The sequence below is a fragment of the Brachyhypopomus gauderio genome, chromosome 1 (assembly GCF_052324685.1).
Source record: "Brachyhypopomus gauderio isolate BG-103 chromosome 1, BGAUD_0.2, whole genome shotgun sequence".
NCBI lineage: Eukaryota > Metazoa > Chordata > Actinopteri > Gymnotiformes > Hypopomidae > Brachyhypopomus > Brachyhypopomus gauderio.
This window is the reverse complement of record NC_135211.1, coordinates 27,544,217-27,556,621: the sequence shown is the minus strand read 5'-3', so window position 1 is coordinate 27,556,621 and position 12,405 is coordinate 27,544,217. Positions and strand designations below refer to the sequence as shown.

The following is a 12,405-nucleotide window of genomic DNA, read 5'->3' as shown; positions in this document are numbered from 1 at the left end:
GCCATGCTGGAATCGAGTTCATCAGCTCCGCCCACTAGTGCAACAGCCTGTAACTCAGAGGAGGAGCTCGGATACGCTGCCACGTACCAGCAAAAGCATTTCAGAGGCAGACTTAAATTTACAAGCAATTAAAATTGTTTGTCTTAAAAACAAATGAAACTAGTGGCTTTTAGGAATTAAGAATGAACGTGGCCTATTTGGGGTAACTTTATTCATTATCTGCTGTCAAAATCCACTTTGAACAAATGGCCCTAAAATGTGTCCAAGGTCATTAAACTTCACAGTTTCTTTCTTTTGTCTTGTATGCTGATATTAATTTACACAGCCAGGCAAATCTTTAAAAGCCAGAATAGGCTAGAATTGCATTTTTAATTAGCTAAATAAACATCTTTAATTAAATGCCATTTCATTTCCTATTAGGTAGTTTCAGCCACTGAAATGTATGTGTGCTGTGTTGTTCAGTAGTTTGTTGTTCAGTAGTTTTAAGGCTGTGGTGTTGACTCTTTAATTATTAGTTTGTTCTGCGCTGAAACACTGAAAAAATGACCAGAGAAATATCATAATTATTAATAAGTGTTATTATTAAGAGTCTTTCATACACTTCATTTTGATTGCTAAAAGACTCGCTGCTTATTGAGAAAATCACTATGCAGGTGTTTACAAGTGCTAAACTTGCGGCTTCAAGCAGGTTAAAAATCTGTCTGCCTGTAACTTTATCTTGTAGCCTTTTCCCCCAACTGAGCTTCAAAGCTTTTCTATGGCTCACCACTCTCTAAGGCTTCGAAAAGTTTTTAGCATTTCCTCTTCTGTAGGAGCGTTTCATCCAGGGCTTGGCTGTGTGTGTAAGAGGGGGAGAGTGTGTAGTCATTTGCATGGTAATGTGTTCCAGGGGCCATGGCGGGAACAGGGGGAACGCGTGGGCGGTCACGTTCCCCCTGAATCCGCTTCATCTCCTCTCATCAGACAGACAGTGAGAGACAGAGGGGGAGACGCATCAGACAGACAGCGAGAGATAGGGGGAGATGCATCAGACAGACAGCGGGAGAGAAATGCATCAATCGTCACCTGAGAGTTAGATTAGAGAGTTGGCATTGCCTCTGACACTACTGTTTTCTCATTCTCTCATCCTCCCTTTCTTTCAATTTTTGTTCCTACCATTTCACTTTCTCTCTCTGTCTCTTTCATGCTCTCTCTCTGTCCCTCTCTCCTCTCTCCTCTCTCTCTCTCTCTGATGGTAGGTGGAGTCAGATCAGCCTGTTTGAAGGGAGACTACAGTGTGATGTAATTATGGACCTCTCTCAATAAGTAAAGGAATTCCCCTTCCCTCTTCCCATTGATCTCACCAGAAAAGAAATACGCACAGTAACAAAGTCATAATGTTCTCTGACAAAATCCACATTATTTTCTATCACTTTTTAGTCACATATTGGCAAAAATTGGCTTGGCGGTACATTTTCTAAAACGTGTTAGACTCAAATCAGTTACTTCCATGAAAACCTCTACACACCATGCGAGCAGATTTGTTCCCCCCTGGCTCAGTTCCCATCCTGTGTGTCATGACGCTTAAACCATCCGTCACCAGGCCTGTCGCGCTTGATGTGTGTGCGACTGTGGGCTGACTAAACGATCACTATGATATTGAGCTCTGCTATTTTCTCAACATAGCCATTGCCCAAAGCGGCAGCCGGTTTATTCCACTACACCCTCTGCACGGGCACATGGAGCCCGGGCTGTTATTGGATCATTCTCAGATGCTAGGTTGCTAGTGGCGCACGGGTTGTGACTATGGAGCACCATTCGTGACACAACCTGGAAGTGGAAGATGGAAAAATGTACAGACAGGAAAGGTGCATGTGAAGGCATGAAAGTGTGTTTGAGGGAGAGAAAGTAATGGAATCTTGCTTAATTTCATTGTCTGAGTGTATGTTGATTACCATTTGTTTTCTATGTCAATCAATACATATGTTGTACCCACAACTTTATGTCAACAATATGCTTTATGTAAAAGCTAAGACCTAAGCAGTGGAACTGTTCTGTTGTTGGCTATACAGAACTTTACAATGCTATCAGATAACAGCTTTGGAGGATAGAGCTGGGAGGAGAATAATTTTTTGTTGGCTATAGTTAGCAAAAAAAAAGTTATTGCCATTACTTGATGCACAATCCAAAATATTGTTAACATATTATTCTTGCTAGTACCAGTTTGGACCCAATTTTGCCTTCAGAACTGCCTTAATCCTTCATGGCATAGATTCAACAAGGTACTGCAAACATTCCTCAGAGAGTCTGGACCACATCCCAAAGGTGCTTTATTGGATTGACATCTGGTGTACAGTGTACAGTGAATTCATTGTCATGTTCAAGAAACCAGTCTGAGATGATTCGCACTTTATGACATGGCGAGTTATCCTGCTGGAAGTAGCCATCAGAAGATGGCTACATTGTGGTCATAAAGGGAGGTAGGCTGTGGCGTTGACACGAAGCTCAATTGGTACTAATGGGCCCAAAGTGTGCCAGGAAAATATCCCCCACACCATTGCACCACCACCACCAGCCTGAACCATTGATACGACATGTTGTGTGTTCAGAGATGTTCTTCTGCATGCCTCGGTTATAACGACTGTAACCGTTCTATCAGCTCGAATCAGTTTGACCATTCTCCTCTGACCTCTGGCATCAACAAAGCATTTGTGCCCACAGAACTGCCTCTCACTTGATATTTTCTCTTTTTTCGAATCATTTTCTGTAATCCCTAGATGGTTGTGTGTGAAAATCCCAGTAGATCAGCGGTTTCTGAAATAATCAGACCTGTCCGTCTGGCACCAACAACCATGCCACGTTCAAGGTCACTTAAACCACCTTTTTTCTCCATTCTGATGCTCTGTTAGAACTGCAGCAGATTGTCTTGGCCATGTCTACATGCCTAAATGCATTGAGTTGCTGCCATATGATTTGACATTTTCGTTAATGGGCAATTGGACAGTTGTACCTAATAAAGTGGCCGGTGAGTGTACTAGAACACTACAAACTGCCAATGCTAAAACTGGAGATGAGGGACAATTTATTCTAAATTAGCATTAGTTTTTCTTAGGCCATTTAGCACCAGCTAACCCTAACAACTTAGGTAATATATTAGATATTTTTTTAGAATATTATTACCATTACTTGTATGATTACAATGTTAACAATATTTGTCAGTTGAAAGTCTGAAAGATTAACTTCTGTAGCAGCAGCATGGAGGGACTGAGGCATGTCCGTTTGCAGGAAGTCTTTCTTCTCCATAGCAACAATTTAGCACAGCAGCATGCACAAAGGGAAAGAAATTAAAAGCTCTTTTAACTCTAGCAACACTGAAGCAGTGGGAAGTAAAGCTCAATTAGCTCTAGTACCACTGAAGCAGTGGTAAGTAAAGCTCTATTAGCTCTTGTAGCTCTGAAGCAGTGGTAAGTAAAGCTTTATTAACTCTAGTATCATTGAAGTTAATAGTTTAACATGATAAAAGTCATAGATGGGATGCTCACTTTATGAAACCATGGGTAAACAGAGTTAACGCAGGTCAACATATGCTTGTATGGAAAACACTGGTCAAGGTACATTAACAAACTGTTACATATTGTTCTCTGGTATACAGTTGCCAATCAATGACCAAAACTACAGCTAACTTTTACCACAAGTTAACATTTACTCATTCCCAGTATATCATAATGTTACAAATTGTTTGAGGAGCCATTGATAGATTTATTGTTTGATTGTAACAGTATAATGTAGGTGACATGGTGGTATAAAGATTGAAGTATGGTTCAGAAGAGTCTTTATTCTCCTTATTATGAAGTACAGCCGCAAAGCGACTGGCTTTATATATTTATACACTTTTCATAACAACAGTAAATTCAAAGTGCTTTACATAAGAATAGAAGAAGCTTATTGCAACCTTAGATCTGTCACCTCAGAAAGATTTTAGCTGCCAGCCAACTTAAAACAAAACTCCAAAGAAAGGCAAAAAGGTAGCAGTGATCACTTGTAGAGCAGATGCAGACGAAGCAGGCATGCTCTTCAAAGCACAGGATGAAGCAGCGCTGGAAGAGAGAACATGTGAGCTTTAAATATGGAAACACAAATGAGGAACAGGTGATTTTACAAAAATAATAAAGAATAAAGTAAATAACATAAAAAATAACGTTTTAGCTGGCTATCTGAAATATCTGAATGAGAGATGTGTTGACTTTGACTTTGCTTAAACATGAAGGGATATTTAGAACTTAAGTCTACATACTTTTTTCACTTTGTTTGTTTGTGCAGGAAACGCCACCAAGCTAGCAGTATTGTTTATTTTAACCTTGCGATCATATTAGTTCTGGTTACTCGCTCCTGTGTACTTTCAGTCTCTCTCGATTTCATTTTCACGCTCATGCTTCATCGCACAGATTTTGTCATATTTGGCGCTCCATATGGTGATGGAGCGTGCCGGACACCAAATTGAAAAGCGTATGGTGTGTCTAGACTGGTGCATGATGGCCGGTCTCTTTCAGCGCTGCCGTTCTGCTGTCCTCTGGGCTGTGTCCTGTGGTGTCCTCTTCAGTGCGATAGCTCATAAATGCCGACTGCGAAATTAGAAACCATTTGTCAAAGCGATGTCGTAAACATTTTATTTAGTGACAGCTCTGATCGAGAGATGCGGTGTGGTGTCTTTAGGGATGGTGCTGTTGTAAATCTCATACACGTAGCAGCAAATGCAGTGACCTTAATACCTTGTTCACAAAGACGTTCACTGAAGGTGATCTTAGCATTCTCAGCAGAGGACATTGCAAGTGCTATGACCTTTGCCCTAACAACCCCTCTGTGGGTCTGTAAGAGAGCTGTTAACACTTCCATGGCCAATATGAAGACGGGACCTCTGTTAATGTTGGTTTGTGTAGGTCACATTTACTGTTTGCAGTGTTGTTATAGTCACTAAATTGGTGACCTGCCATTTGATTGTATGGAGATAGGCGGCCAAGCATATTTCACTGTAAGGCACTGCAGTAGCCGTCTGCACGTTTTCCTGCTATCTGATACCACATTCAGTTTGTCCCGAGCTGTTCACAGATAACAGGAAGGTAATGAAGCTGCATATTACCCTCTGGTTCTGGGTGAATTATGTAACACAGTGACCTTACCTTACCTTGTGACGGGGAGACAAACTTCACACATGTTTCAGTATTTTACAGACAGAAACAGGATTCTCAGAGCAAGCACTTTCGTCCCTGCTCTGAGGCTGGAGGACAGTGAGGAAGTGATTCTGTTCCACTCTTGTTTTATGCTTTTGTCAGCAGTAGGATCCAGATTCAGGATCCAGATTCTGCTATTTCCTGTAAAACAATATTCCAGTATCTCTTCTCATATGACTTGCAAAAAAAATCTATTTCTCCTTGGAAAACTGAAGGGGAAAACAACCTCTAAAGAAATAGGCTTGCTTATTAAAGCACGCCATGTTTTTATTTACTGCCTGCGCATTGAGATTCCTCTCAGTATCTTAAACAACCTCTGCAATGCTGTAACTGGTAATGTGTGAGCATGGGTGGAGTATGAGAGTGTGGGTGGAGTTTGGGAGCGTGGGTGGAGTTTGGGAGCGTGGGTGGAGTTTGGGAGCGTGGGTGGAGTGTGGGAGTGTGGGTGGAGTGTGTGAGTGTGGGTGGAGTATGGGAGTGTGGGTGAAGTGTGGGTGGAGTGTGGGCGTGTGGGTGGAGTATGGGAGTGTGGGTGGAGTGTGGGCGTGTGGGTGGAGTATGGGAGTGTGGGTGAAGTGTGGGTGGAGTGTGGGCGTGTGGGTGGAGTGTGGGCGTGTGGGTGGAGTATGGGAGGGTGGGTGGAGTATGGGAGTGTGGGTGGAGTGTGGGAGTGTGGGTGGAGTGTGGGAGTGTGGGTGGAGTGTGGGAGTGTGAGTGGAGTATGGGAGTGTGGGTGGAGTGTGGGAGTGTGAGTGGAGTATGGGAGTGTGGGTGGAGTGGGTGAAGTGTGGGTGGAGTGTGGGCGTGTGGGTGGAGTGTGGGCGTGTGGGTGGAGTATGGGAGGGTGGGTGGAGTATGGGAGTGTGGGTGGAGTGTGGGAGTGTGGGTGGAGTGTGGGAGTGTGGGTGGAGTGTGGGAGTGTGAGTGGAGTATGGGAGTGTGGGTGGAGTGTGGGAGTGTGAGTGGAGTATGGGAGTGTGGGTGGAGTGGGTGAAGTGTGGGTGGAGTGTGGGCGTGTGGGTGGAGTGTGGGCGTGTGGGTGGAGTATGGGAGGGTGGGTGTAGTATGTGAAGGCTTTTCCATGTCTGCGTGCTTTGGTTATGCTGTTAGGGCGCTTGCAGTCTACAGGGCAACATCTGCCCCAGTTAATTAACTTTTCATTGAAACACTGTAACGTCAAAAAATGGCTTTTGCATAATTCTTTGAAATGCTGGTCTTCTCACTACCACTGCAAGTCAAGCCAGTCTGCAGTGTGCTGTGCCTACTCTGATCCTGAAAGTCAGTGCAGAAGGACTGATGGCACGTTAAGAGCTCTCCCTCGAGGACTGCATTTCCCAAGATGCCATGAGCACCCTGCCACCTCTGTGAGTGGCAGCTGTGGGATGTGACAGCCCATTAACGTGCTGGGTTATGTGGTGAGAGCTGAATCTTGGCTTATTCTCCTGGAGCCTGATGGGATGAACCGATTTGACGACAGACTCACTCCCCTCCCTCCTAGCCCCTTTCTATCTCATTTTCTTAGCTATCCCTCTTTCTCTCTTTCTGTATCGCTCTCTGCCTCTTGTCTCTCCTCATCCCCCCCACTCTCCTTCCTCTCTATCATGCTGCACAGCTGGCCTGTTTGTGGCCTGCCGACTGAAGCAAAAAACTGTAATTATCGAACGTATATTTCAGCATTAGTTTTCCCCTCGACTGCTCTCGGCTGAAGGAGGGCTGAGTGTTGATTCGGGGGGGGTGGGGGTTGGGGTGAGCTGGACGTGGGGTGGGTTGGGGAGGGTTGGGGGGGGGTTCATCCTCTTTCAGCGTTCTGGATGTGATGATACACTGATTGATTGAGGCAAACAAGGGTCAGCCATGATTGCTGTGACTTATGAATAAATGCATTCAAATCGGGATGAATGTGAGATTTCTACAGTGGCAACACACTCGCACTAATTCCGGCAGCCTTGGCTAAGTGAGGAGGATTAATGATAAATGGAGGATAGCTGAGGGAACAGCGCGGGCCCATGGGAGCCGGATTAGAGCGGCCGGCTGCATGCCAATGAATGAAGGGGCCGCACAGTGCAGTGTTGGATGAGCTAACCAAGCTCCACACACACACGCCCTGACCACACATACACACACGTCCTGACCACACACACCACACACATCTTGACCATACAAACACATGCCCTGACCACACATACACACACGCCCTGACCACACACACCACACACATGCCATGACCATACACCATACACACACACACACACACACACACACACACACATACACACACACACACACACACACACGCCCTGACCACACATACACTGCACACACGCATGCCCTGACCACACACACATGCCCAGACCACCCACACACACACACACAAAATCCCTGACCACACACACTCACATGCCCTGACCACACACACATGCCCTGACCACACACACCACACACGCATGCCCTGACCACACACACATGCCCTGACCACACACACCACACACACACACACACACACACACACACACACACACACACACACACACACATGCCCTGACCACACACACCACACACATGACTTGACCACACACACACTTCACATGCTGCCGCACACATCTTAACTGCTGTATGCTGATACACACACACACACCCTTACAGCAAAGACAGACACACGCAACCTGACAGCACACTCTCTGACTGCACACATCGCTCAACACACACCGTGACCATGCACTCTGCAACACACACAAACCCTAACTGTACACACTGCCACACACACACACACACAAAGTTCTCATGACACCATCCATGACCACACCCACCAGACTACTTGGACATCAGTAAAGACTGCACACACACTCACCAGACCTGGTGGAGATGATGCAGAGAGGCCAATGGCTGCTTTCAAGCAGAATTATCACCATGTGGAATGAAGCTGCAACTCCAACAATGTCGTCTCTGTGTCCTGATCGCTGTCCCCGCTGTTGTCCCTGTGATGATCTGCCAGCTCTAGGAGTCCATCTGGGTCATTTCCACATCTAACCCTGATTTTAGCCCAGATTTATAGCTTATGATATATTTCTAATGCAAGTAATTTATAGATTGGAGATTTATTGCATTATGATGGTTGGTCCATTGTCTCTATATGACTGTCCATTATCACACATTAGAAACTGGAGGATCTCAAAGTGGACGAGGTAAGTCTGGTAAATACACCATCACGTTTGCTGTGGCAAAGCACATCCTGTTGTCTGTGAGGCCTGTCAGGCTGAGACCTTGGTGGTAACGGCTGGGTCAGTTTGGCCTGATTTAATGATGTCCATTTGAATTCAGACCAGTCATGGCTCGTCTGAGCAGCACTTCCTGGGGATAATTGACATGGTGACATTTACCGCATGGCTGTATGAGTGAGGAGAGAGAAGACACCCAAGACAAACATGTCCTCCGCCAGCACTGCCTCTGCCATACACATTTTAATTAGAGGAGAATCAGGGAGTGAGAGAAATAGGGAGAGAGAGAAACAGACAGACAGAGAGATAGACTCAGTGAAAGAGTCGGAGAAAAAGACAGAGAGAAACGCTTATTTATTTTAAATGTTTTAGTAATTAATTAATTCATTAAAAACATTGACTTTTTCCATAGATTAATGAGGCATTTCATCTTAATTTTTCTTTTCACAATCTATATAATGTTCAACTTTGTTGTATTATTGTCATATTATTATTGCATTATTATTCTTTAATGCACTCATTCTCTAAACCCAGACTTTGGCTATACAAATACATGATTTGTCATGCCAGTAAAGCACCTTGAACTGAACTGACGGGGGGGTATAGAGAGAGAGAGAGAGATTTTAATTGAAAGAAATAAAGAGAGAGAGAAGGAGGGGAGGAAAAAGATTTGAATTGAAATAAAGAGAGAGAGAAGGAGGGGGAGGGAGAGGGAAGAGAAAGGGGAGGAGAAAGAGAGATTTGAATTGAAATAAAGAGAAAGATAGGAGAGAGATGGAGTCCAGAGGGAGAGAGAGAGAGGGCAGAGAGAGAGAGAGAGTGAAAGAGAGAGAGGGGGAGAGGGAGAAAGAGAGGGAGAGAGAGAACACCTAGACTGCACCCTCAGCATCTGTCCTACAAGTTAGGTGAGGGCAGGCGTTTGGTGTTTAATGCTGTGCTGTGTTGTTCTGGCTCCACAGCTGTGCAGTCGCTGAACAGTCTGAATGACCAGATCGCCCACTTCATGGTGACCAGGCCCAAGGCTCTGAACCACGAGGAGAATGCCTTCCTACCCAGTGAGAGAGACACCCTGAGTCAGTCCATGGCCCTGATGAGACACCTGCTTCTGGATGCCCAGGTACAGGCACGGCCCACACGCTTCAGGGCAGCTGCATGAGGACATTTTCCACTGAATGACAAATACTGTGTAAAGGTTTTCAGTCCCTACTGGAATAATTTTACAGTGTGAGCAGACCACTTTAGTACAGTACTGTCAGATTCTCATTTTGAAGGTGTGTGTGTGTGTGTGTGTGTGTGTGTGTGTGTGTGTGTGTGTGCGTGTGCGTGTGCGTGCGCGCACACTAGTAATGCACGAGACATTCTGCATGCGGTAGGAACCTGATTATTATTCATGAGTAGGAGGACACAACTGATTATTATTCATGAGCAGGAGGACACACCTGATTATTATTTATGAGCAGCAGGACACATGGGCAGATGAGAATGTGATGACTCATTCCTAATTATCTGCTGTGGGCAGGGCCGTCTCCTAATGACATTAATGCGAGTTTTCACCTCAGCCAACCTCGTGGCTGCCTGGGACAGCCAAGGGCCAAGCAGGTCCATGATTTAGACCCCAACACCTCTGCCATCTCATCTCATAATCACACAGTCTGGAAAACCGGGCCATGGACACACAAGCTCTGTCGATCCCCTCGACGTCCCTGGGCGCTCCAAGCTCTTCAGACAGCACAAGGGCAGAGAGCTTTGGAGTCAGAATAATGACCTTCGTACTTGCACGGGGCTCGGAGGTCATAGGTGTAAACAGGTGCGCGAGTGTCTTTAAATCTGGTGATTTGAATAATTGAATGGCGCTCTCTTCAGAGGAGACGTTTGACTGATTTAATGTGCTCAGCCTCGATTCAAGTGAAGTGTTAAAAAGCTGTTAGTGCGTCTCTTTGCTCTGAGTGTGGGAGCGGCGTGGACGTGTTTCCAGGTGACGTGGCCTTGGTTTGTGCAAGACAGCTTTGCTTGAACAAAACAACGAGTGCACTATAGCAGGATATTACATAGGAAACGGTCGGCCGTGAGGGGAAGTGTGTTGCTCCACTCTGATTTGCTGAATCGTCTCCTCTCCTCCCCCAGGATGAGTGTGAATGGAATTGTTTGTTGGCCGTACAATAGCGGCCACCGGCTCTTTTTACAAAGGCCCTTTCCTGAGCATCGCTGTCTCCCTCCTCCTAAAGGAGATGTGTTTATGTGCTGAAAGAGCACGGCCCCCCCCCACACACGTCTTTCCACGCCACACACCTGTCCCCCCTACATACCTGCCCCTCCCCCACACCTGTCCCCCCAAAACACACCTGTCTTTCCACGCCACCCCACAACACACACCTATCCCGTCACCCACACCTGTCACCCCCCCCCCCCCCCCCCCACACACACACACACACCTGTGCCCCCCTCACGCCCGTCTTTCTATTTCCTCTTGTCGTGTTTTGTTTTTTTTTTCTAAGTAACGTTCTTGGCAACAAAGCGTAGTGATGTATCGGCTTAATCAATTAGACACATCACAGCTTTCCCGTGATTGATAACGCACCTCGTCTCTGTTGTCCGGGAGATACACTCGTAGTGTCATTGATTAAAGGCAAAGCAATCGAGAGAAAGGCCATTGGCTCCTCTGCCACGAGGCCACGGCCCGCCGCGTGGGGGCTGTGCTGTGAAATGATTGGCCTGCAGTCGTTCTCTGTGCATGAAGCCGCTCGTCCAAATGACGGATGAGAGAGGATTTATGAATATATACGAGAGATCAGGCGTGAAGAATATGCCAAACTCCTAAGATGAGCAGTGAAAACATTCGCACTGAAAAAACGGTTCATCGAGCACGCTTGTGCCACCACCTTTCTGTTGCATGTGCCTGGCCTCCTGATAGCAGCAAGACGAATCTCCCGGCGCCTGGCCAGAGAATGGCTGTCGAATTCACGATTTATGTTTCTTTTGTCAATGAACGCAGCATGCCATATTGTATTATAGATGCTGAGTTATGCAGCTGGAAAGGCTATTTTTAAACTTTGACCTATGGCTAAAAATAGGCCCTTCTCTATAAAAGCCCACTGTTTCTGCATAGTTCTGATATGGTCCAGAATCTGATTATGGGAACAAAGGCAGTAATATTCACAGTGTAACAAAAAAACAACTGTTTCTTTATTGGATTATTTGATTGTTATTGTTTCTTCTGTGAAGACATGGGAAATTTGTAAGATAAATAGAAGTCATTCACGTTAAAGTGTTACATGTGAGGAGCAATGTCCTTACTTGGACCAGCAAGTGTAGCGTTACTGGGGCAGGTGTGGTGTTACTGGGGCAGGTGTGGTGTTACTGGGGCAAGTGTGGTGTTACTAGGGAGACCGTGTTGAGGCCCTGGTCTCATCTGTCTTTATTTTGGTTGATAAGGAAGGAACTTGGACCTGAGCCCCTGACATCAGTGCTACCAGCAACACACACACACACACACACACACACGCACTCACACACATACACACACACACACACACGCGCACGCGCGCACTCACACACGCACATACATGTGCGCACACACACACACACACACACACACACACACACACTCACACACATACACACACACACTCACACACACGCGCGCGCACGCGCGCACTCACACACGCACATACATGCGCACACACACACACACACACACACACACACACACACACACACACACACTCACACACACACACACATACACGCATGCGATCGATCTACATCACAAGGAAGCTGGTCGTGGAGGCTGTCTTGCAGGTTCCTGCAGCACTGCTTTCCAGTATGGAGTTGTGAGAGGTCACATGGGAGGGCACTGCGTATACGTGTCCTCTCCTGAAGGACCCTTCTCTTCATCTGCCCTGTCCCGCCTCTTAAAACAGCTTCTGCTAGGACTATAAAGTGGGCTCTGTTCTTGCCTCTCAGAGCTGTTGTGTGTATCAGCT

The 12,405-nt window shown here is 46.0% G+C and overlaps 1 protein-coding gene across 4 annotated transcripts in view; it reads left to right on the top strand.

Moving 5' to 3' along the window:
* Positions 1 to 12,405, top strand: part of kaznb (kazrin, periplakin interacting protein b) — a 134,154-nt gene that overhangs the window by 20,823 nt on the left and 100,926 nt on the right. For all 4 annotated transcript variants that reach the window (XR_013131060.1, XM_077007299.1, XM_077007329.1 and 1 more), the window contains exon 3: positions 9,382 to 9,539. Coding sequence is in view for 3 of the 4 variants with exons in the window: in XM_077007299.1 (XP_076863414.1) it covers positions 9,382 to 9,539 (158 nt within the window). In the remaining variant the exon portion in view is untranslated. The remainder of the gene's footprint in view (positions 1 to 9,381; positions 9,540 to 12,405) is intronic.